Here is a 26,388-nt window from a genome sequence, read left to right on the forward strand (position 1 = left end):
GAGGGACATTTTTTAGTATCATGGTCAAAGGTTTTACAATATATGCAGTATAGAAGAACACGTGCCTTGTATGCACAGTGAGGATTGGGATGGTCGTAGAGTGATTGCATTCAATACAAGGCATTTCATTCCTCACTTTTAAAGGCATTAAGGATGTCTGGTTTTGAAGGTTTTCATCCTCTCTTAGAGATGTTGGCTGTAAGGTTTTAAGCAAGGCTGCATAAAATTTTGGGAATGTCAATTTCGAGATTGATCTTTCTTTTGCCATTGCTTCACTTGGTTTAGATGAAGAACACCTCGTAGCGTGATCATCTTCTAGCATGCTGTCATCTAAACGTATGATTCTTTGCAACATTGATCGAATGTTTTCAGATTGGATACAATGATCACAATTCAAGATATTAGTTAATTGTATCATATTGTGTGAGTACTGAATTAAATTTATATAAACACTCACATCTTATTTACTTGGCCATTGATTTTGAAGCTCCCACAGACTATTGGTGCATTCAAAAACCCCTCCACAATAACTCTTCCTCACAACACCCGGGAACTTCACAGTACTCTTCGTTGGTTTGGTCCAGCAATGGCCATCATACATTTGTTCCATTCCATGCATGGGAGAAAGAGAAGAATCACCTGTGCACGGGAGCTCAAAAGCAATGTTGCCATTATATATTTCGGGCACTTCTTGGACTTTCTATATACACAAACATGCCAACAACATTTTCTTTAGAATACCACCATGAGAGTAGGAGTTCATTATGAGGTTAACAATGTTGTTCATCTCATCACCCTTTGGCATCGCATCCAGACTCGTTGTCGAAGGTTCATCGATTGTGAGATCGACCACCTCTAAAGACCCCGATGGACCTCCTTTTGTGAGATCCACGAAAGTACTTTTATCAATTAGAGTACACTGCTCAAACTCACTTGATGGACTCACTAAGTATCTGTTTGACAACTCCCTATCAAAAACATACATAGTAGAGAGGGAGGTGGTCTTGCTTGGATACAATTAGATTAAGTGATTTGGGTTGCCTTATCGCTCACACATGGCAAACACACTAATAGAAGCATTAAGATTACGAAAGAGAGGAGATTGTAACTCCCAATCTTTCGGTACCAATATTGACCTACACATGGGAAGGAGACCATGTGGTCATTGTTGCAGGCACCAAAGAATAATGATATAGCAGAGCAATCCATTGTAAACAAAAGCTCTCAATGTACACTTAGAGAAGCAAGAAGTGTGATTAGCTTAAAAACGTGAGAGAGATCTCCAAGTCCAAGAAGAAGAATCTCAAAATCAAGAATTGAATGTAAAAAATGGAACAAATAATCTAATATTGATACAAAGACCTAATAAATTAAAATTTTTGTATGGATAAATAGAAAATAGAAAGATATAAAATAAATATTTGACATTTAATGAGAGATATTATATATTTAATGAAGAATTTTGAACATTTAATGAATAGTATTCTGTATTAAATATATAACAAGGGAGGGAGAGAAGGGAATGAGTAAGGTGAGGATAGAGGGAGGGAGGGAGAGAGAGAAGGAGGTAGGGAGAAAGAAAGAAAGAAAGAAAGCTGTATTAACGTCTACTAGAGGCCGAACTCGACCTATGAGATAAATCAATGTACAACTATCAATGTACAACTATCAATGTCTTCTGGATGTCCAGAAAAAAAAGGACAAAATGAACATGAAATAAACTATGAAAGTACTGAGCTAGTGGGGGGGTGTGATGGATGGAGCACTATTGCTAGAGGCTCAATATGCAACCTATATGCGTAGGGTATACAAGAATGCAATGTAGATCTGTCTAGCTCCAACTAGTACCATAATGGGGGTGTGATAATATGTGATACATAGGCGATGGCGAGGCAAAAATACCTCGGAGCATGATCTCTGGGTGTGAGTGTAAGTGAGCTAGCCGCTCTTGAATATGGAGAGAGAGAGAGAGAGGGAGAGGGAGGGAGGGAGGAAGGTGAGAGAGAGAGAGAGAGAGAGAGAGAGAGAGAGAGAGAGAGAGAAGGGAAGGAGTAAAGTGAGGATAGAGAGAGAGAGAGAGAGAGAGAGAGAGAGAGAGAGAGAGAGAGAGGGGACATTATGGATTTTAAAGTTATTTTATTTGGTTTGTTCAACAAAAAAAATAAAATTATGCTTTGCCCTAATTTTTATAAAGGTGGGCCAAAATTATCATTTGATAAGCTAACCTTGCTCCATTCTATGGTTTTTTTTTTGGGCGTCGGCACGCCCTCCTTTGTTTCTTGCCTTCTTTTGTCAACCTTCCCCATGGATCCCGTCTTCACCTCCACACGACTTGGTTTCTTCGTCAGCGCGCACGTCAAACGCGTGAAGCATAGTTTTATATTTATAGTTTATTCAGCTAAAAATAGCTTAGTTTAGTTGCCAACATTGAGAAAAGCTTGATCGCAATTAGGGCACTGGTGCCCATATCCCCCCACCCTCTATTTAAGGTGATTTATTTTTAAATTCTTCAATATGCAAGCTATTTGATGCTCTCTCTTGATGGCCTTTTTTTATTTTTTATTTTTTTTCCGAAGAAACAGAGAGGAGGAATTTACATCGTCCCATGAGGATAGTCCATGGGGGACCATAAAATAGCTAAGCCAATTGGTGGCCTTTTTTTAATTCTTCTATTTGCAAGATCCTTGTCTTGTATCAGCTACACCAACTTCACGCCCTCTATCAACGTTGTGCCCTCCCTCATCCTCAATGCTCATCACTTCCTCAAGCTCCCTCATCCTCAAGCCTGATGTCTACTAGCATCAAAAATGTTTTTGAAAGTCCCATACAAAAATGTTTTTGAAAGTCCCTGCACATGTAAATAACACATGCTTATTATGAAATTGTATTGTGTAATTTGAATCTTAACACTAGTTCTGTAATTGGACACTAAAGTGTCCTGAGGACACTAAAGTGTCCTGAAAGTTAGCATTTTTCTTGAATTTTTGTGGGCAATCTATTAAGAGTTTTGAAATGCTTAACATCCACAGTTGTTCCTCAAGACCCAAAAAAAATTTGAGATTTTTTAAATTGCACTTTTCTTAGCTTTTGTAAGGCAATATTTTAATTTTCTTAGACGCATGCTGATAAAACGCATGATTTTTGCTGTTTTCAAAATAGTAGTAATTTGTACATAACTTTTAGAAGGGACATAGTTTGATCATGAAACTTGGCTTGATGGAAAGCCCATGATGTAAACTAAATCTTGGAATCATCAAACGATAATTATTGGATAAATTTTTGACTCGCTAATATTGAAATGATGTTTTTTATACAGGTGGAGCATGAATTTTTCTCCTTCCATATGCAAGCTAATAATGTAAAACTTGAGGTGCACCCATGTTATATAGGGTAAATACTACTTTGTTTTGAATTTTCCAAAACTTTAGAGCCACTTTTTGGGCCTCTTCTCATACATGGCCTTTTGCGCAACCTGTTTTTAATACGTAAAATGTCTAATTATGAGCCTAATTTTGATTTTCATCAAAGGGGAAAGCTGTGTAAGTGCATTATTTGTTGTAACTATAGGTGTAGACTACTTGTGCAAGCATAGTTATGATTAGTTTTTGAAAAAAGATGATCAAATTTTGTATTTTTGTTTTTTACAGTTTTTTTAGAACTAGGCGATAAGAACCTACTTAAGTGGAGGCTAAGTTAGTGTCATACACATCAAATTATGGCTTATTTATCTCATCTCAAGCATGAAAACCAATAATCAACATTCTCATTGATAGGGCTACAATTTTTTTTAGTGGCGTGATTGAGTTTTGATAATACGCGTTACTTTTGCTGATTTTATACAACTTTTTTGGAAAAAATTCTAGGAAAGGAAAATGATTTTTTTGGTGAACTTCTACCCCCTTGGACTGATGTATGCTATCAAAATATCTTGGAAAAAATGCTATTGATATCATTGGATTTTTTTTTGAGAGAATGATGCTTGCATATTTGGAAAAATCCTGAAAAATCCTGAAAAATGTTCATTTTCAAGACATATGCTACTTTGTTGCTTATGTACTTCCAAATAAAAAGGCATTTTATATGTTTAGCATTTTTTACATAAGCATAGGGTTATGTTCTACATGCCCAATGAAGCATTTTGGTTTTTAAAGCCTACATTAGGAGTTTGATTTTTTTTCGCAACCCCCAAAAAAGGACACTCAAGTGTCCTGTTTTGGTACCAAACTAGTGTTAAACACATGCTTAATTGTATTTATTATATGAATATATCACATATACTTAATTATATTGATAATATGGATATATCACATATATCAAACCCTAAAAATAAAATAAAAAAGATTATCATAAAACATTTTCATAATAAAAAGAGAAAAAAGAGTCATTTTCCCAAACTAGTCAAAATTTTGGCCAATCTTGTGAACTCAAAATCACAAAATATTAAATAGAAACCTCGAAGCAAACAAGAATTCTTGCGTGCATGCTTCTACATGTGTATTGCTTGCTTGTTGGATTGGTAAGTGCGTATTCTATTGCTTGCTTGCTTGCTTTGATTTGTTGAGTACGTTTACATAATGTTATAATTGTGTGGATTAAGGATGTGTGTGTAGCATAAGTCATTAATTTTTCATGTATTTAAAAATGATGAAAATAATTAAAATTTTTAATTTTTATTTTGTTGCTTGATGTTTAGCAAACAGTATGGCTTTTTCAAGAGGAGATTACGTGAATCTTGTCTACAACAAAGTACATGTTGGTTCCGATATCATATTGCAAACAAAAGCAGGACGACATAGAGTTCATGGTGTTCTTTTGCCTAAAAATCATGTAGGCATTTCTGTCAATGCTTGTGATGAAGAGAAAAACGTACCTCTACCATTCCTAATAGAGAACGGTGAAATTGCATATCTTCATAAGGCAGTCAAATCCATCATAATTTGGCCTATGAAACATTTGGTAAGAGAAGTATTTCTTCTTATGATTTTTTTAAAATCTTTCTTACTTTGTCAATCTGTAACATTCTGTTAGATCGCCGTAACACTGCTACGGGCGCTACCACAGGAGGGGACGGCCTCTGGCTCACCACCCAGCCATAGAGGAAGAATGAGGATTGCCCCTCATCCCTCAGGCTATATAGTGTGTGGCCTGCCGTCCACACTAGCCTGGCCGCCCATGACTCCGCATGGGCGTCCTCTCCCACTGAACCCCGGATGGCCACGTCCTCGGCGCTCCGGCCGAGGCGTTGACGCTAAAGCCCCGTCTGGCCATCCGGTCTACCCCGTCGGTCGTTACAGCCTACGTGACATTACCCCCCCTTAAGAAGAGTTTTCGTCCTCGAAAACAAACTAGGGAAACCTCTTGGAAATTGCACTACGGCGTCCCAAGTAGCTGCCTCTTCATCCTTGTCTATCCATTTAACAAGTACCTCTTGGTACACTTTATGTCGGGTTTGTCTGTCTCACGATACTCTAGAATCTTTTCAGGTTCATGTGGTATCTTTGGTGGCTCTATCAAGTCCACCAAATTCTCTGGAGAAACTGCGTTCTCTAACCCGTGAACTGATTTCTTCAGTTTACTGACATGGAAGACAGGATGGACTTGAGAACTCTCCGGTAACTCAAGTTTATATGCTACGTCCCCAATCTTCTTAAGGATTTTAAAAGGACCACAATATCTCAGAGAAAATTTATCACACTTTCCCGTTTTCATGGTTTCTAACTGCGCAGGAACCTTAAGGAATACAAAGTCACCTTCTGCAAAGGTCACCTTTCTACGTCCTTTATCTGCATAAGTTTTAGCGCGATCCTGAGCGCTACGAATGCTCTCACGTGCGGCTCTGAGCATATCATTCATATCTTCAAGGAAATCCTTGACAGATTGAATCTTCTCCTTTTTTAGGCCTACATTTCTAGGCCTACAGTGATCGGAGATCTCGCGACTGGAATCCATACATTAACATGAATGGTGTAAATCCAGTCGTTGAGTGTTTGGAGCTGTTATAGGCAAACTCCAATAAGGGCAAGTACTCTTCCCAATTAGATTGCTTCTTACTAACATAAGAACGCAACATATCCTCTAGAATTTGGTTAACTCTTTCAGTTTGACCATCAGACTCCGGATGATTTGCCGTACTCATACTCAGAGTAGTATCCAACTTTTTGAAGACTTCCCTCCAAAAATGACTGTTGAACTTTCTATCTCTATCCGACACTATATCCTTGGGCAGGCCATATAGCTTGTAGAGATGTTCAATAAAGAGTTTTGCCAACTCTAGCGTTTTAACAGTTTTCTTCGTGGCGATAAACTTTGCCATTTTAGTTAACCTGTCCACTACCACCCACACCGAGTCATTCCCTCGACTCGTCTTGGGTAAACCGGTAATGAAATCCATGGAAATGCTTTCCCATTTCCCTCGAGGAATCTCCAGCAGATGGAGTAGTCCTCCAACCTTGAGACGTTCGTGTTTATTGACCTGGCACTTATTGCATTTCAGCACATAAGTCTGGACGTCCTTAAACAAACTAGGCCAATAAAACTGTCTTTTTACTAGTGCATAGGTCTTCTGAATCCCGGGATGCCCGCACTTGGACTTCATGACTTTCTTTAAGAATTTGGGCCCGAAAGTTACCCAATAGTTGGTACACATACTCTACCCTTGTAGAGTAAGTACCCGTCGTCAATGGAGTAATTAGCATATTTCTCCCCCCGACGAAGTTTATCACACCCTTTTGAAGCCGTGGCAGTCAAAGGTGATGAAGGACCTACGTCAGAGCTCTCCGGCTCCAAACTATACCCAGAAGACACGGCTAGTCTCTCCGGACTAACTCTCGCTACCCTTCCCGTTGCATCTTCGGCCAGTCTCTCCTGACTAGCAATCCATGCCAACGAGGGAGGTGGTCGCGTCTATGAAGAAGTGCGTATGCGTACAGCACGCCAGACCTCTGTAAAAGATGGATCGTGCTCACATAAACCACATAGTGACTCCAAGAAATCATTCTTGAAGACTGTGAAACTTAGTTCATTAATCTGTGGCACTAAGTGCAGCTGCCACCGCGTTATACTTACCTTTCTGGTAACGTATCTGAAGGTCAAACTCCTGTAGAATCTCCGCCCACCACCGAGCTTTTCTACCCTTCAGTTCACTTTGACTTGAAAGCCATTTCAGACTTTCATGGTCCGTCCGGACCTCAAAAGAAGCACCATATAAATAGTGTCACCACTTTTTCAGTGCATGAACTATCGTTCGCTCATAAGTCGAGGAGTTACGCTGCGCACGATCTAACTTTTTACTCTCAAATGCAATTGGGCGTCCCCTTTGCATAAGTACGGCCCCAATGGCCTCATTACTAGCGTCTGTTTCCAAGACAAACGGCTCATTTAGATCGACAATAGTCAAAATAGGTGCAGCTGCTACGGTCACCTTGAGCTTATCAAAGCTCTTCTGTTGGGCTTCCCCCCAACTAATGTTTTTAGTTTTTGACCATAAAAGTGGTCATTCAACGAGACTGCGATCTTCGCGTGGTCCTTCACATACTGTCGGTAGAACCCCGACATGCCAAGAAAAATCTGCAGTTCCTCGAGATTCTTCGGTGCTGGCCATTTAAGAATAGCCTTTACTTTTTTTTGGCTCCATCCGCGTACCATCGGCGGATATAATATGGCCAAGGTAGTGAATTTCTGTTTCAAAAAATTCACATTTGCTCTTCTTTGCAAATAGTTTATGCTCTCACTCAACAACTCGAACACTAGGCGCAAATGCTCTATGTGTTCTTTCTGTGTCTTACTGTACACAAGAATATCATCTAGGAAAACTACTACAAATTTTCCCAGATATGGACGTAAAATGCTGTCCATCAGCATCATAAACGTCGCTGGAGCATTGGTTAGCCCAAATGGCATAACCAAAAACTCAAAATGCTCGAAACGGGTCCTAAATGCTGTCTTCGCAACATCTTCTGCTTTAATTCTGACCTGATGATACCCTGATCTTAGGTCTACTTTTGTAAAGTATCTTGATCCATAGAGTTGATCAAACAACTCATCCATGCGTGGCATCGGATACTTGTTCATAATCATTATCTAATTAAGAGCCCTATAGTCTATGCACATCCGCATAGATCCGTCTTTCTTCTTTACCAAAAGAATAGGCGATGCCCACGGACTTGAACTAGGCCGAATGAAGCCTTTGTTCAAATATTCCGTCAATTGTTTTTCCACCTCCTATGCCTCGGAGTGGCTTAATCTATAAGCAGGTTTGCTTGTAGGTTTTGATCCTGGCATAACTTCGATGCCATGGTCTACTTCTCTAGATGGTGGTAAGCCATCTGGTGAATCATTAGGAAAAACATCCTGAAATTCCTCTAATAAATTCATTTAAGTATCTACGTACTTTTTCTTTAATGTCTCTTTCACCTTGGATTTTTTCTTGTTTGAATCGCATGCATGCCAAACAGGGTTTTCAAACAGTGGGTCTCGTCCAAGGCTATTTTGTTTTCCTTGTTTATCGATGCAAACATCAATTACAGTTTCATCTACGGAAACAGAATTTAAAAGAGGGTAACAAGCATATACCTCTGCTATCTGGTCTCTACAGACCGCTGTGCACAGCTCCATGGAGGAAATAAGTGGTGTGGCGGGGATAGTACGGTCGCCCTGCAGGGTAATGACTCTACCTCCATGCTCAAAACGTAGCGTATTATGTAGGTAATTTCGAGCTAGACTAGGGCCCAAGCCATACAGCCACTCCCTGCCTAGATATACGTCTGCTCTGGCTAAGTGCATGACCTGAAAGTCAAGCGGAGCCTCGTAGTCCTACATAGATAATGGGACCCCCAATACTACGGTATTCCATACCGTTTTGTCATATCCGTTGGCTAGGCCAACAGTATACTCATGATCACTCCGGGTCTCAGTCAACCCCAACTTCTTGACTAACGAGTAGTTCAAGAAGTTGTGGCTAGCTCCATCATCAATAAAAACTCACTCTACGGCCACCTATGGTGCCATACATGCGCACCATGTCATGCGGACCTACAGTAGGCTGCCACATCATTGGTGTCACTGAACAATCGTGGTGCTCATCACTATGACACACTGTCACCTCTCTGAACTCTGTGGAACTGAGAGGGAGTCTCTGCGCTGTATGCAACTGCCTAGAGGATTTACCATCTTTTTTGGGCTCGTTGCCACTCGTGCTGGCTTTAGGTTTTGGACACTCAGCCTTCGTGTGCCCTACATCATTGCAATTAAAGCAGCAATTTTCATTTTGCGCTTTAATATACTGCTCTTTCTTTTGGATTTTGCTCTCTTTTCTTCTTAGATGGTCGCGGTTTTTAAGACCAATGACCACCCTTTCCTTCCTGGTCCATCCTATCCCCCTTCTTATCACTGCGGAACCCTTTTCTTTTAAGTCCTGACCTCCTCTTCTCACTACCCCCCTCGGCCCTGCTCGAACCACCATGCGCACACGGCTCTTGTGATGTCATCAAATATCTGCGCATACTTAATTGCCACTGCTAAGTCTTTAGGCTGTAAGGGCTCGACGTACTCAAGGCAATCATCTTTGAGGCCTCTTTTAAAGCCTCGCAATGTTTGGAATGCATCGATCCCCTTTAGCTTGAGTACTATCTCCCTATAGTCTGAGATGTACTGAGTCAGGGATTTGTTCTCCATCGAGGACTTGTCCCATAACTCCCAGCTTCTCTCCACCTCATTTAACATGCAAAAACTCTTTTCGAAACATCATTTCAAACTCTCCAAGTAGCAAGACGAGTCAAACTCATCCACCACTTGTACGCTTTGCCGATTAATGAGAGGCTAGCCTCTACGGTCTGTATCCGGCCACGTGCTGCTGTCGCAGCACGTGCAAGTCTGACCACTTCGCTAGAAACATAGCCTTGTTTCTCTCCTTCTCCTCGCCACCAAAACTAGGCGGCTTTAAGTCTTTTAAGAACGACAAAGCTGTCTCTACGGATAGCCCTGTAGGCGCATCGGCCTGTACTCCTGCAACCACTGGCGAGGCTACGCTCACCCATGCCGCAGGAGACCGGCTACCACGAGGAGTCGGAGTACTAGCCGAGGCAGCTGTTAGTGCATCTAACCATGTGGAGATACTTTGTAGCATCGTGAGTAAGTCAGCCTGGACTTTACTCATATTGTTCAGTTTTGCATTAAGATATTTAAAAAGTCCACTAGAGAGCTCCGTCTCTGTCTCAGGACGTCAGCAGGGTCCAATAGGTCATAATCGTCGTCGTCATACTCCAAGAGGTCCTCCTCGGTCCCCTCGGTGATGTCGGTGTTCATGTCATCTGGCTCATTGGCTAGAAAGGGGTCATCTGCCTCTGCGGCGGCCGCTCTGCGGGCTCGCTGGGTCCTAAAGGCGGGGTCAACAGACGACGAGAGCGCTGGCGGATCACGCGTGATCGATGAGCGTACTCCGGACCAAACGGTCGGGCGTATACGGCCTGACAATTCGGTCGGGGTCAAACCCGCAACCGAGGACAAGAGACCTGAAAACCCTAGAGAAGTAAAAGGCGGTGGGGACACACTACGCCTAGCAGACATCTTTAATTCTTGCACAAAAGACAATGCAAAAACTCAAAAATTACAAAAAAAAAACGCTAATAAAATGAGCAGTGGTGAAGAGAGAATAGTCACCCCCCTTACGGTCGCCTGCGAATAGTCACCCCCCTTACGGTGCGAATAAAATGAGGAATGGTGGAGAGAGAATAGTCACCCCCCTTACGGTCGCCTGCGAGACTGTCGTCGACTGCCGATTTGTGTTGCGCTGCGAGCCTCTACAAGCGTCGCTACTTCGGGATGCTCCGATCTGAGAGAAAGGTGCCTGCAACTCATAAAAAAAATTAATCTCCTCAGGAAGCTGTGCCTGAAACACCCTGGATTATCCCTCGCCACCGCCGGGATTATCCCTCCACTGCCGGGAGAGAGGTGTTCGTTTGATTTTTTAAAAAAAATAAAAAAAAATAAAGGCTGCCGCTCGCTGTGGCCTGGCCGGCCGCCCATCAGGGCTGGCCGCCAACTGTGGCTGCGTGGCCTGGCTGGCCCTGGCCGCAGCTGCGTGGCTACGCCTGGTGGCTGGCCGCCGGTTGTGGCTGCGCCCCCACACACAGTGGTTTACACCAGACGGTTCGGGGCTAGTCTGGCTGGCCGCGTTGGCCGTCGGCAGCACCAGAAAGCATACTAGCGCCAGTTCCCTCCACACAGCAGACAGCACCAGGCCTCCGTTCTCTCTCTTCGCATCAGGGTTGGCCGCGCCGGTAGCATTAGGTAGCCGCTTATATTCTTCACAGCATCCGACCTCACCCGACGCATAGCTCCAGTGGCCTCTCTCTCTTCACAGCCATTCTCGCTCTACACCAGACGACCTCTCTCTACACCAAAACGAAAACGTTTTTTTCGCAGACAAGCTTCAAGCCAAAAAAAACGAAAATGCTTACCTGCAGATTATTCCTTTGATGTGTGCGACGGAGAGAGAGAGAGAGAGAGAGAGAGAGAGAGAGAGAGAGAGAGAGAGAGAGAGAGAGAGAGAGAGAGAGAGAGAGAGAGAGAGAGAGAGAGAGAGAGAGAGAGAGTTCTTCCTTTCAGTTCTGGCCGCCTCCCTCCGCACAGTCGATTGTGTGGATAAGGATAAGAGTTTTTGAATGGTTGAAAACCATTGAGTGGGCTCCGGTCCCCCGGTCACGCATGGACCCTGACCCAATCGCCGTAACACCGCTATACGGGCGCTACCACAAGAGGGGACGGCCTCTGGCTCACCACCCAGCCATAGAGGAAGAATGAGGATTTCCCCTCATCCCCCAGGCTATATAGTGTGTGGCCTGTCGTCCACACTAGCTTGGCCGCCCATGACTCCGCATGGGCGTCCTCTCTCAGTGAACGGATGGCCACGTCCTCGGCGCTCCGGCCGAGGCGTTGACACTAAAGCCCCGTCTGGTCATCCGGTCTGCCTACGTGTACATTTTGTGGTACATTGTTCTATAGGTACAAATGGAGAAAGAGGACGCTGCATAGGAGGTCCAGGGTTGGGAAAAAGACTCAACCATTGAGAAAGCCACAAGGGCTTCCAAATGGAAGCAAGTTTCTTTGAGAAGTACTGGTTCTCACAAAATGCCAGGAAAAGAAACGTGCGGTGCCTGATGATGAGGAAGATTGGATCCCATCAAGTAATGGACAACAAAAAAAGAATTTGAAGAGGCAAAGGGGAAAAGAGCATGGTAAGTCTACCCCTAGCTAGAGGACACAAAGGACTAAGGAGACCACCCAAAACATATTGGAGCAAGATGAAGAGGAAGAAGTGGAGGTGATTGTAGAAAGTGAAGAGGAGGATGAGACGGAGGCAGAGGAAGGAGTAAGGGAAGATATGTTCAAAGTAAAATATTCTACCAGGCTTTGTTTGAATCTACTACAGAACACGATAGAGAGACTTATGGTAAGCCTTTTCCCTCATTCATTTTTGGGATTGTACTTTGTTCATGAAATGTAATTTGATAGCAATTGCACATTTCTTTTCCTCAAACAAGTTACAAAGTCCACTCCCTTGCCTCTTGTCCCTCTTTGTTGTTTAGTGAGCAACCCTTGCATAAGAAGGGTGCTTTCTAGATATCAAAAACTAAGTTAAGAGTTTTTTAATTATGGATATGTGAGGGACAAGGCAAAGTTAATATGCTCATTGAAGTCATCAAAGTTGCCTATGAGAGACATAACGGAAGTTGACAAGGCATCTTGGGATGACACATGGCACAAGAAAAATGAGGACTTTGAGAACCTAATTAAAGATATAAAGTGGTCATTCCTCTTGAAAAAGATGTTCTATGTTTGGGATTGAAACCATCGGTTGGTTGCGTGGATGGAGGAGACAAACCAGAGCGTTGACTCACATCCAGATGTGAAGCTTGTAGTAGCGACAAGATGTGTTTACAAGCGCAATGGCTAGTACCTTAACTCAAATAGCATTAAATTGAGTATGTTATAAATTTAATTACATTGTGGTTAGATGAATATTTTTTAAACTATTCTTTCATAGATGGATATAAAGTTGCATTGCAAGTAAGACCATTCCACACGCGCCACCAATTTTAAAGGAATGGTGTGACATTGAGCATGCGAACGCCATGTACTCCATAAGCACAACGACGAGATGTGTGGTCATGTACAATATATAGAAGTTGTCCACTATTCCTTGACTTTCGTAAAGATCAGTTTTCGAAAGAGGAGGAGAAGTTATACGCTCATGCATTGAGAATAAGAGGAACAAAACTGGTAAGAAGTGTTCTTCATACGAAATAATCAAGTAGTGACAGTGATGAAGACAAAGAGGAGAATGGTGAGGGTGACTCTGATGAAGACGAAGAAGAGGATGATGATGGTGAGGGGAGCGAAGATAGTGAGGATGAGAATGACTTGTATACCTCACTGCAATCTCCAGTAGCTAATACCGAGATACCTACACAGGTATGTCAAAAACTTGTTATCTGAATTCCTCTATACAATACTCCATCACTAACATATGGGTTCTTTGTGAACAGACAAGCATGAAGGAAGGAAGGAAAAGAGGAAAGCCTAACTTGGCTTCTCTTCGACCAACATCAGGTCCTACGCGTAGTCCTCTATCTCCAATAAAGATAAAGCTTCCAACACAGATAGGCGATGTGGAGGAAAGACCCATTGAAGATATAGTTGAAGGTATGTAAAAGTTAAAGAGTAATCCTTAGATTGTTGAAGTGTAATACACTGATTTAATTTGCGCAATGTTTTTCTTCAAACTCAGGAATCCCTTTGTATAACAATGAGCAAGGTGCACATGGATAAACACGTGCAAACATATCTACATTAATTGATGACGAGCCACCTAGAGATTGCACAGGTAATATTGGTGTTAAATTCTATAAACTCCTAGTATTGAATTCATTGCATAAACTTATGTCACTCTCGTGGTTTTGAATTCCGCAATGTTATTTGACTTTGGAAGAATAGTAACGGTGCTTGGAAATCCTATTGAGATAGGAAGAGCACTTAGAAATAGTATAGTCCTTTTACGAGTTTGGGCGCCTTCGTGATGCACTGCAAGGTGTGTGTGCCACAAATGACATGTTCACAATTCAAGGCATTCCTTCTAACGTTGGGTGTGCCATGCTATTATAGCAAGGCTGTGGACCTGTTTTTGGATTAAATGAAAATGAAGCCCCGGCATGGAACAACATAGTAGGTGAGCCTTGATGTTCAACGCTTTTAAGTTAGCATTCCCTCTATGTCATCATTTCTTTAGGTCTTTATATTTTCATATTTGTGATGTAGATGGGGACGAGCAGCATATCTTCAACCTAACTAGTACTATTCTCGATCATTGGAACAATGGCACAAGTTGCAAATATGATGGTAAAAGCACAATTACATGGCTACATAATGGTTGGTCTCTTGAATGTTTGGTGCAAGACTGAAGTAGGGCGAGTGTATGGAACTTTGGTGAGCTCCACTCTTTGAAATTTTTTGGTGTGTTTTTTGCATTTGTATTTCATTGGTTTCCTATTTATTGACAATTGTTTTCTACTTTAAAGGTCTATACTCTCATTTGTACGATCTTCACAAGCGGCAAGTATTCATCCTCCACCACCCGTGATTGGTTTTCTTGTCAATAATAGTGTCCAAGCTAACTGGGTGAGGTCAAGAGACGGATGCCCTTGGCGAGGTATGAATTAGCATGTTGTACTTATTTTATGTTTGGAATTTAAGGATCTTGCCGTAATATGGCTATTGGAATTGATTGCTTGTAGGAGGTGTCAGTGTGGAAGAGAGTTATGGGAATTCATCATAAATTCATGTTCAAAAGTGGGAAATGTAGTTGTTGAACTATATTTAGGAGTAGGAGATTTTGCTCTAGTGGGCCGTTATGAGGGTAGACGTGTTGTATGTGTGGAGCCTGATGAGACTGTTGTAAATGTTGTTCTGTATACATTGGCTTCTTAAACATCACAAGGTTGCAATTGGTTCTAAATGGGTTGAAGGGGGGAGGAGGTGGTGAGAAAGCAAGAAATGAGCATAAGACAGGTGGAGAGAGGGAGAAAGAGAGAGAGGGGAAGAGGGAGGGAGAGCATGGAGAGAGAGAGAGAGAGAGAGAGAGAGAGAGAGAGAGAGAGAGAGAGAGAGAGAGAGAGAGAGAGAGAGAGAGAGAGTATGGTTGCAACAATGGGGGGATGTGGGTTGGTTTGGGCTGAGTTGAGGTGGAGGGGGGGCTGACCTGAGGTGAAGTAGGGAGGAGGGGGGTTGGGCTGAGGTGGGGGTAGGGAGGAGGGGAGAAGAGAGAGAAGATAAGGGTATAGAGAGAGATTGTTGTGAAAAAAACCCCGCTCCAAAGCCCACTCTGAGAAACCCACTTCATTCTCACACTCTATTTCAAAATTTTAATGGTTGTAAAATCAAAAGGTTTTTAGAACTTAGGTTAAAAGATGTACTCATTTTTAATGATATCAAGAAACCAAAAAGGAGGCGGTTGAGGAAGTTGTGCAAGGGAGTTGTGTCTTCTTTCTTTTTCTCTCTTGGTTTGGGCATAACTCTTGCTCTTTTCTCTGTGCTTTCATGTCTTTGCAATCATGGAGGATGAGGGAATGAGTGAGGATTGTGATAGTGATGAAATTCTTTGTGTGCCATAGTTCTTGTGAGTGTGTGGGCTGGTTTTCTTGGTTATAAGAGAGCACTTTGCAGGTTTTGTGGCCAAGAAAGAGAACTTGTAGGCTCTCTTGCCCAATTTGGTGGTCAATTAAGAGCTTGGACGGTAGCTTGTCACTTTGGTGCATTCATTGGGAGGAGACGTGGTCTCAAGATTTTTAAAGAAGATGGAGTGTGTTGCTATGACGGGTTTGAAGGATCAAGAAGATAAAGATTATGAGGATTACATGCTCTCATAGCCAAGAATTCAATGCCCATATCATCACAAGAATCCATATTAGTTTTAGGTATTTCTTTTCACAAACGAGGACGTTCGCAAGCTAAGTGGAGGAGAATGTTAGCCTCTAAATTTGTGGCACATTTTATTGGTCTACAATGAATATATTTTTGTATTTTGGCAATTATAATTTGTAACTTTATGTGCTTTTCATTGTAATATCAACTGTAAAAGGCATAGTAAAACATCACCGACCTGCAGATTATGAAGAAGCAACTGCCATCATCACTTGTGGTTCAGTGATGAAATTTTACATTTTTTCCAAAATAAGCTTGGAAAATTTTAAAAACATTAAGTGGAAACTTGGGAGTTTGGGCATTAAATTACACCTTAAATAAGGCCTTTTTTAAAAACCTTATAAATGGTACATAGCTTAATAAAGATCTTAATCACTCTTTAATGAGATTAGCTCTTAATAAAGATCTTAATCACTCTTTAATGGTACATAGCTTAATAAAGATCTCGACGAATCCTCTGCTGGTCGATTTTGATTAAAAATTCAGATCCCATTAAATAATGTTTCCAAAGTCTCAAAGCATGAATGATAATAACTAATTCCTTGTCATATGTACTATAGATTTCTTTCAACCTGGTTTAAGCTTACGACTCTTGTAGGCAATGGGATGTTCATCTTGCATGAGAACACTACCAAAACCTTAACCACTTGCATCAATAACTATTATAAAGAATGGTTGTTGAAAATCTAGTAGTGTAAGAACTTGTACATGAGTCAAAGCTTTCTTGAGCTTAGAAAAGGAATGGTCCTATCTAGTAGTCTAGTCAAAATGTCTACCTTTCTTAAGAAGTTCGATTAAAAAATGTGCAATATATGAAAAAAATGAACTTCCTATAGTAGCTACACAAGCCAAGAAAAGATCAAAGTTCATGAATTTCACATGGTTTGGGCCAATTAACAATGCTTTTAATCTTCTGGGCCAATTAACAATGCTTTTAATCTTCTGGGCTTTGTTCATGTCGAAGCAAAGGTGTTCTGCATCGTGCCCATCATATCTTTCTTTTGGGTAGTCGATTTAGAACCACTATCAACTTCAAAAATCGAACTGTAACCACTATGGCTGGATTCGGGATTCTATGCCATGATCGAATCCATGTGAGCATCTGATTCTTTTGACTGGATATATCCGAAAACTCCAAGGGTGAGTGATATCAACACAAGAATATGTGCGATTTTAGGACAATCACATCATCTTCCTATAAGAAAGCAAAGCCATTTTGTAAACGGGCTTTACAAAAGGGCTATTCTTCCTCCACAATGCTTTACGATTTCACATATTCTTTTGGAATTGAGAGATTGAATGATTCATTTAATGCACAAGACTTTGTCTATGTGTACTCATATGAGGCAACATATTCCATTGTAAGAGATACCTTACTCCCTCAAGGATAGCTTATGCATGTTTTTCCCTTCACATTTTGAAACCTTTTTTTTGTGTGTCTGTGCCAAATTTATATCATAAAATCAATGAAAATGCAAAAATACCATTTTTCTTGAGTCATTGTTTTTCCAATTTCTAATCTTCTCAAAATATTTTCCTTGCAAATGTTTTCTACTTAGTTTTTATCTTATAGTTATCAATCTTAGGGATAAATGTGCTGCTAACTTTATTTATAAAAGGTTCCTTAATATTTAAATCTCATGTTGTTTATTTTTTTATGTACAAGGCACACCTTCTTCACCTCTTTAGATGCCACACCATGACTTCCATATCCTTTAGCACCTACCACAATAACATGGATAGCACCATGTATGATAGGTTTTTGGAGTTCCTGTCTAAAGAAAAATTCAAGAAAAGAGGAGATTGTTTTGTGATATTTAACTAAGAAATTAATCTATAATAAACCATATTATGGAACATGTGCAATCTTGAAGATTGTTAACCACTTTGCCTCAATGTATCCTTTTATAAGGTGCCCATGCCATCTTTTTGTTTTGCAATTACATTCTTTGTACTATGGTGTTGGCATATATAGAGCGGCCTTACCTTATGCTTAATAGATGAATTTAGGGAGAATTTGGAGGAGCTACACTATTTGGCAAGGACTAAGTCTTGGTTGAATAGAGAAGCTCCAATTTTGAAGTTAAGTAATATACTATCATTCCCCACCATTATTAATCAAGTAATCAAGTGGTGAGCTATCTATTCTCTTTCCCTCTCTTTCGCTCTTTTTCTTGCTTGTCTTGGTTTGATTCATGTATAGTGCAAATGTTTGGGAGGAGTGATTAGGGCATCCTTAACACAAGAGTTTCTCTAATCCGCTCTTGAGTGCAAATGTTTGGGAGTCATTAGGGAATCCTTAGCACTAAGAGTTACTATAATCCACTCTTTGAGTGCCTAAGAGCTAAGTGAGTATGATCTTTTCTCGCTTCCATCAAGATAAGAGAAGCTCTGTCTTCACACCCCATTAGTAAGGACCTTTTCAGTGTGTTGTCCAACTAGGATATGAGGATCATGTGTACCTCCACTTTGTTTGCAAGTTGCACAAATCCTTGCATGGCTTGAAGTAGGTACCTAAAGCATGGCCAAACAAGGTAGGAGAGTATCTTATCACTATTTGATTCTAGTTATTCAAAGCTAATTTCTCACTCTATGTGAGAGACTAAGCTAGTGGTAATATATATTGATGACCTAATTATCAAAGGTGATAGTAGTGATGATGATATTCATGAGGTGAAGATTCTCTCTTTCAATGTACCTAGAGGGTCACGTAAAACTTGCATGACGTAGGTGTAAAAATCCAATAAGAAACTTCACTTTTATACAATAGACGATCATAGATTGGGAATTGTTTTTACCATAGGAATAGTCGAACTATGCCAAGTCCAAATACAAGCTAAAAAGGTGTGTTGCTGACAGTAACCTTGTATGATGTGCAGTAGGCCCATAGAGAAAAGTGCATATTGTGCTCCTAATCGCTCCTCGTCGATGTTTCTATTATCTTGGTGAATAGTGCACAAAGTCTTATTTATGCATTCGGCTTGATTGTTTGCTTGTGTTAGTAAGGTGTCAACTTTTTGTGCAGCATAAAGAATGAATGCAGTATCTTGCGCCAACAAATACCATGCTATGATAATATCAAACAAAGCGCACGTGCCAACAACCACATTCGTGTAGAGGAACTTGGAAGTAGCCCTCATGTAAACATTTTGCATAGCTTTAGCCTTGACTCATTTTGTAAAATATTACATGATAAATGCACATGGGTTCCCTTCTCGCAGCTAGACTGATGGGAACCGAAAAATCTAAACCCAATTTTTCAAAGGGTTGTTCCGAAACTATTGGGGTCAAGGGGATTTGGTCCTTCTCGTGGACTATGGCAAACCTTTGGAATTCGTCACATAGCATAACTCAACTACTTCTTCAAAGAGTGTAGGCCACCAAAGCCCGGCTTGGAGAACCTTGCAGGGCAGTTATGTCCCCCCCTCCACCTATGTGAGAATGGGCTTGCTCAAGAACAGGCACAAATTCATCTTTATGAATGCACTTCCTCATAATGTCATCTTGATCCTTCTTGTAAAGAATGCCCCTTATCAATTGGATAGGGGGTCCCCTTCTTCCTAAATGAGAGGTCTGACTTGACCCTTCTTGTAAAGCATGCCCACTATCAATTGATAGGGGGCCCTCTTATTCCTAATGAGAGGTCTAGCTTAATCCTTTTTGATGAGGCGGTACATGGAAAATCCATTGGCCACAAGAAGTGGGCGATGTCTTCACCCTATTGTGGTACATGGTTAATGTGGAACATTGAGGATCATCTTTCTTCCATCCCTAGAGGGGGTTCTCCATTTGGAATTTTGGAAAGGTGGTGTCGGCATAGACATACACATACCCCTTTCACACAGTGATGGTGAAATCAAACTCTAAAATAATAAGCAACCATCTGGTGATGCACCCCGTGGTGCAAGGCTTATTCACCAAATACAACAATGCTTGATGGTCGACAAAGACCACAAATTTGGTAGCCAACACAAGTAATGAATGTACTTCTTCACAGCATATACCATGGCTAACCCCTCTCTCTCAATGGTTGTGTAGTTATGCTCACAATCATTGAGTTGAAGGGTTGAGTTGAAGGCTGTAAAAGGTCACAGAGAAGTCCATGTTGTGCTCTTCGTTTGTGCTAACTTACATCCAATAACAAATCTTGAAGTGTTTATATTCATGTGGAAGATCCCAGATGGGGGATCTTAGGATGGGTGCGCTTACTAATGCCTTCTTCAATTTTTCATATACCCAGTGGCATTCATTTTTCCATTTGAAGATAATCAATAGTTTATATAAAGATCTAGCATATATGGCATACAGGAAGATGAATCTTTTGCAATACCCTACATGCTCCATGAATCTCTACACCCCCCCTTGGCAACTCTAAATGTTTAATCTAGAATTGATATTTGAGTGGGTTTAATGAGATGCAATAAAGTCTACACCTCTGAAAGACTACCCCATGTCCAAATAGAGACCAAACAGATAAGAACTCAAACTTGGTTCAATGGTAAAGGCACTTTTAATGGGCTCCTATGGAGGCGGACTCCTGTTTTGACTACATGCTATTGTGTGTATCTTGTGCAATATTTGTCCATGGTAAGGCAAATGAGACATGTCCCATTTGTTGTATGCTTGCTTGGGATAAACCTAACTCAAGATTGACACCATATGTGTAAAATATTATGGCATGGTTTGACTACTTTGTGTGAGAGAGTGAACCTTGAGGTTCTAGGTCATACTCCCGCTCCTTCAGTGGAGCTGTCCCAAAAATAGGGCAGTTGAACACCTTCTTCATAAAATTTAAGGTGTTGTTTTACAGAGCCAACTAGTGAATTCAGAGTTCGGTGGACCATGGCTGCTTCTATTTCTAGGTGTTCCATTGTTCCTCTCTCCACAACTATGTTTTATTGGCTTATTTCTTCCCAAAGCTTCTCACTTAAGGTGGATCCAAGAAGGAGTCTAGCCTTCTTAATTGGGGAGCTAGTCGTTTGCTAGGATCAAAGTCTTAGTGGGTTTGAAGAGGCCTGGTTTGATGCATTGCAATTAACTATATTATCGTTTCTAACAATTAGTCTAGATTGGATTTGCATCAATGGTCCCTGGTGTTTTTAGATCATGTTTGAGAATGATTTCAGGCAATTATTTTATTTTAAAGTTTTAGTTGTTTTTTTTTTTTGGCTGGGCTCATGTTTGTAAGTTCACATGTCTAGTTCATACCTCTAGTCTTATGTCTATAGGCTCATGTGTACAAGTTCACATATGTAGGCTCACACCTTTTTTGTAACTCGGCTTACGTACTTTCCTTGTATAAAAGGAGTTTATCTGGGGCAAAAAAATCTAGGAATTGGGCCTATGATGGCAGGGTTAGTGTACAATTATTAGGTAATAAGTGTACTTAATTTCCCAATGATTATGAAATATAAGAATTTTTCTTAAAATTTGTAGCTAGTACAGATTGTGTGACAAGAAAATATTTCAAGAACATGGGTAGATGTGTCCATATGGGTCTTTATGGATGTAATAACTAGTTTATACTATATTAGTTATACCTACATCCATGTTCACGTCTCTAGATTCATGTCTATAGGTTCATGTGTAGAGGCTCACTTGTCCAGGCTTACGTCCCCTACCCAAGAGTTGGTTTGGTCGATTTTTGTGATTTTTGAACTTGATGGTGTGTGTTTAGCGATCCTAGTTCTAATTAATGGTTGTGACTAATTAAGTGTTTTTATATTGTTTTAGATGGTTTTAGATGCTTCTACTCTACTAATTCAACCATGCATGAACAAATCATAGAAAAATATGAAATGTATGAACAAAATTTAACAATCCCACTATTGTAGTTTCGATTGTTTTTAGATATTTTTGTATGCTTCTACTTTACCAATTCAGCCATGCATGAACAAATCAGGAAAAAATATGAATCGTATAAGCAAAAATTGGCAATCCCAGTCTAATTTTGACCTAATGGGGCTCAATGCTTATGTTTTCGGAGTGGATTCCACTCTGAATCACAATAATTGCTAAGCTAATTCTTGGATCAAAGTAATGAAATCTAAGCCTCTCTTGGGCTTTAATTTCATGCAAATCTATAAAAAACTAGGGTTTTTAATAGATGAAAGTAGAATGTCATGATGCAAAATAATCTTCAAATCAAAATCAAACATAACAAACAAACACATCTACGGCTCCAAAACTGTATGTTTTTTGGAGTGTGACCTCCTAATAAACACCGACAATATTGGGTGATCCCAATAGCTTGGAATGGATGGAAAAATGGAGCTAACCTCTAGGCTAGTCCTTGACAGTGTGGTGCCAAATATATTTAAGTCAAGAGCTTACCTTAGCCTTGCCAATACATGTGTCATTTGGGTCTTGTCCCAGGGACGCTGTTATGGTGACATGTGAGGTAGCTTGCTTATAGAAGCAACTTGCAAATATGGGTGAGCCCATGGATAGGCTATTGTCATCTATTGTGATAATATAAGTAGCATACAATTGGCCAATAATCCAGTCTACCATGCTAGGACAAAGCACCTTGAGGTGCATTAGCATTATCATCTTGTGAGGGAGAAGGCTTTGGCAAGTGACGTGAATTTGGCTTATGTCAGCACAGAGGATCAGGTAATTAACATATTCACGAAGGCATTGGATACAAAGAAGCCTCGCAAGTTTAGGAGCTTACTTGTAGTGCAAGGGAGTTGAGCTCGAGGGGGACATTGAGCTCAGTAGTGTGAATAAGATGATAGCTTCGCATGTTGTGCCACTGACATGGTTGGTGAGATTATGGTTGATATGCTGCCTCCAGTGGCTTATAGGCTATGACAACCACTTTGTTTTACTAGAGTTATGGCATAGTTATAGCGCCAACTCATATAGTCAGGTTCACACTATGGACTGCTTGTATGTTTTAGTAGGAGAGTACTTTTCTTTATAGGTTATGTAATAACAATCGCTTTGGTTTATTAGAGTTATAGCATAGTTATAGTGCTAATTTACATAGTCGGGTTCACACTATGGACAGACATTATAGGTTTTAGTAGGAGAGTACTTTCCCTCGTAATATGTACTCTTCTTTATGTTATGGTTGTAGAGAAGAAAATTCAACCACCAATCTCTTTCTTGTGTGCTTGTCTACTCTTATGTCTCTTTGTGTGTGTATGTGAGAGAGAGAAGAAGAGAGCTTCCAAGGAGCTCAAGTTCACCCTCTTCCCTGCATTCTTGTCAAGTAGGTGGACAAAAACTCATGTTAGATTCCGGTCGGAATTGATGGGACTTGGAGAACCGGTTTTTGAGTTTTCGATCTTGCATCGGTTAGACGGCTATGACGATTGCTGGCGAGGGCCTCTCGAACGTGCAAATTTCAAATCTCGGTGAAAGTTCTGCAGAATTATGTGATTATGTCTACCTACAAGATGCGAAGAAAGTCTTGAAATATTTGGCAAATGGCCAAGACCGGATTTTACACCCGGGCACCTGCGTCGTCCGCGACCCTAGTGTGAATGGGGCTGAGGTTCGGAAAATTTTAGGGTTTGGGACGCCGCGCTGTGGAGAAGCTCACACTGCGGAAATCCTTTCAACTTCTGGGTCCCTGCGTTGCTGTTGTCTGAGGAGCTCGACAAGATGGTAAGCAAACCATGGTTTAACCCTAACCCCAACCATGAACACGCAAACCCTAATCTCTCTCTGTAACTCGTCACGGATAGATACATTTTGCTAACTCTCGTGTTAATCCTTGCTAATCATGTCTTTACGCGCGGTAGAGAAACCCATACCACACTTTTGTGATCTATTGCTCATGGTTATGCTTTACCCCTGATCTTTCTGCACAGTCTGGGAAGAAGAAGACTAAGGAGGTGAAGGACGAGAGTGTTACCCTTAGCGGCCCTGTTGTGAGGGAGGGTGAGTACGTGTTCGGAGTTGCTCACATCTTTGCCTCCTTCAACGACACCTTTGTGGTAAGCATCTTCTGTTTTTGATAAAAAGCATCTTTGAACTTGGCTAAAAAATTGGTCTCTATTCTGATACACGCTCTGAGAACATGGAAAGAAAAGTTAAAGCATTACATAGCATCCTTGTTTTGGTATTGGTTCTTACATATGTGTTTGCTTTCTCCAGCATGTCACTGATCTTTCTGGTAAAGAAACCCTCGCTCGGGTTACAGGTCAGTGCTTTGTATCAAGCAGTATTTCGACAAGAGCATGTATCTATGGGATTATCATGCACTTGCATTAATTTGTTCAGGAGGCATGAAGGTTAAGGCTGATCGAGATGAATCCTCGCCATATGCGGCTATGCTTGCGGCCCAAGATGTTGCTCAAAAGTGCAAGGCAAGATATTAATGTCCTTTTCTCTGAGTGGTATCATGGCTGACAAGAAGAATGGATGTGTCATCGTACTGCACATGGGTATAATGTTTTAGACTATGGTAGTGAAGGATCAGCTCTGCTCATGTCTGATTCTACCTCAATAAGTAATGGACAATGTATGGACATGTCATTACAGAGCAATAATCTGGCTATTATTGGCCCTTGTTTTATTTGTAAGCTTTCTTGTTTTATTTATAACCGTTTAGCCATTATAAGACCTAGGCTGTTAATTATAAGCTCTTGGCCAATCTAGACCTCATCTTGCTAGCACCCTTAGCCCACATGGGAACCCTCAATGTCCCCACACCCCAGCTAATAATCCCTAACCCTAACCTGGGTTAGTCCACATCCACGTCCACGTCCCCTAACCATAGGCATGTCAGGGGATCTTCTAGAGCTGTGCAGACAAAACACAACAGCTTTATGAGAGACTGGAACCATGGTTTTTTTCTCCTCCACTCCTACATGACTTTTATGGCAGCAATCGCCCTACCCTATGGCTTGAGATCTCCCTTTGTAAAATTTATTTTACTTTATAGAAGTCTATTTTTTTTGGGAAAAAAATATTGCACGGGAGACTACTCCAGCGAAGTAACAGCGTTGGCTGATAAATGACATCATCACGGTGTGTTTCATTGACAGTTTCAATAGCATTACTTCTTACTATGGGCAGTTTATTGTTAGTCTCTCAGTTATGTGCTCGCATTAGTGGAGTCATGGGTCTCGTTTTTTTTTCTCATATGATGATGTGACCGAGCATGCAGTGATGTGGGAAGTGTGTTCACTATTCGCATTTTGTATAAGGTCTCCAGTGTTGTGAGCTTTGTTAATAATGTCACTGCTTGGTCTCTTTATGCCAGGAGCTTGGGATTACCGCTCTTCACATCAAGCTCCGTGCAACAGGTGGGAATAAGACCAAAACCCCAGGTCCAGGCGCCCAATCAGCTCTCCGAGCACTTGCCCGTTCTGGCATGCGGATAGGACGCATTGGTATCATTCAGATCAGTCGTTGCATGATATTAATGTTATGTCTATTGCATTTTTGGTATCATTCAGATGTAGTCCTGCATGATATTAATGTTATGGCATGTATGAAGCCTGTATTAATGTTCTGTTTTTCGCTTGCAGAGGATGTGACGCCTATTCCCACTGATAGCACAAGGAGAAAGGGAGGTAGAAGAGGTCGCAGGCTGTAATTTCATTAGTATGTTTTCCTCAGGTGCTTGTTACTGAGAGTGGAAGAGTGTTTTATTATGCACATCTGGCAGTGTGCCCGGCTTTAGCAGCCCATTGATAGACTCATGTCACAGGGAAACTTTTTAAGTTTTCCAGAGTGTGATATAAGTGAAATTGTGGAGCTTCTTACTTATATTCACAAGACCAGTTTTGCCATTATGATCGTCTGGTATTTGATCTTCCTTTCTTTCTTGTTGCTTGTTGACTTGTTCCATACTTGACAAATGATTAATTGAGGCAGCCATAGTGTTTTTCAATAGAATTTGAAAGTGGAGCCCAGGGAGTGTAAGTTAAATTGAGGGCAAGGATGGACTTTTAAAGTGTTAGAACGCTGCTTCTATAGGAATTGAGTGTCTGTGAGGTGTTGATGACATATTTGTGAAGTAAAAAACAATATAAAAAGCTGTATGAACTGTAGGTGTACAAGTAATTGCCCAGTTTATATTTGATGTAAGAAGTGATATTTGTGTCTTGAAATTAGTAGGCACATTAATAAAATTGTACCTTGATATCTAATTACCATTAATGAAACCAAAGTTATGTATAAACATGCATGTTTATATTTTTAATATAATCCACCCTTTTATGTAGGTGCAAAGTTGGCACACTCTCTCTGCAAAAATTAGAAGACGCAAGGAAGGTGCCTTTCTTGTTGGGAAAATCCTTTTGTTTTTGTAAACATAGTACCATAGATTTGTGAGTTTAATTTGTGTAATTGGATACTTATAACACCAACAAGGGTTCCGATGAGTTTAACTAAGGCCCATTTGGTGAATTATAAAAGTAAGAACAATAACCACATATGCACAGCGTTTGA

The 26,388-nt window shown here is 40.8% G+C and overlaps 1 protein-coding gene across 1 annotated transcript; it reads left to right on the forward strand.

Annotated features, from left to right (window-relative positions):
- The first annotated feature begins 23,458 nt into the window (after positions 1-23,458).
- Positions 23,459-25,700, forward strand: LOC147639269 (small ribosomal subunit protein uS11y-like). Its single transcript, XM_086789113.1, has 6 exons — positions 23,459-23,592; positions 23,799-23,924; positions 24,085-24,130; positions 24,211-24,296; positions 25,196-25,325; positions 25,464-25,700. The coding sequence occupies exons 1-6, from the start codon at positions 23,590-23,592 to the stop codon at positions 25,529-25,531; spliced, it is 459 nt and encodes a 152-aa protein (XP_086645239.1). The 5' UTR covers positions 23,459-23,589; the 3' UTR covers positions 25,532-25,700.
- Positions 25,701-26,388: the final 688 nt, after the last annotated feature.

Source organism: Cibotium barometz, chromosome 4, assembly GCF_041138505.1.
Source record: "Cibotium barometz isolate CiBa-2024 chromosome 4, ASM4113850v1, whole genome shotgun sequence".
Taxonomy (NCBI): domain Eukaryota; kingdom Viridiplantae; phylum Streptophyta; class Polypodiopsida; order Cyatheales; family Cibotiaceae; genus Cibotium; species Cibotium barometz.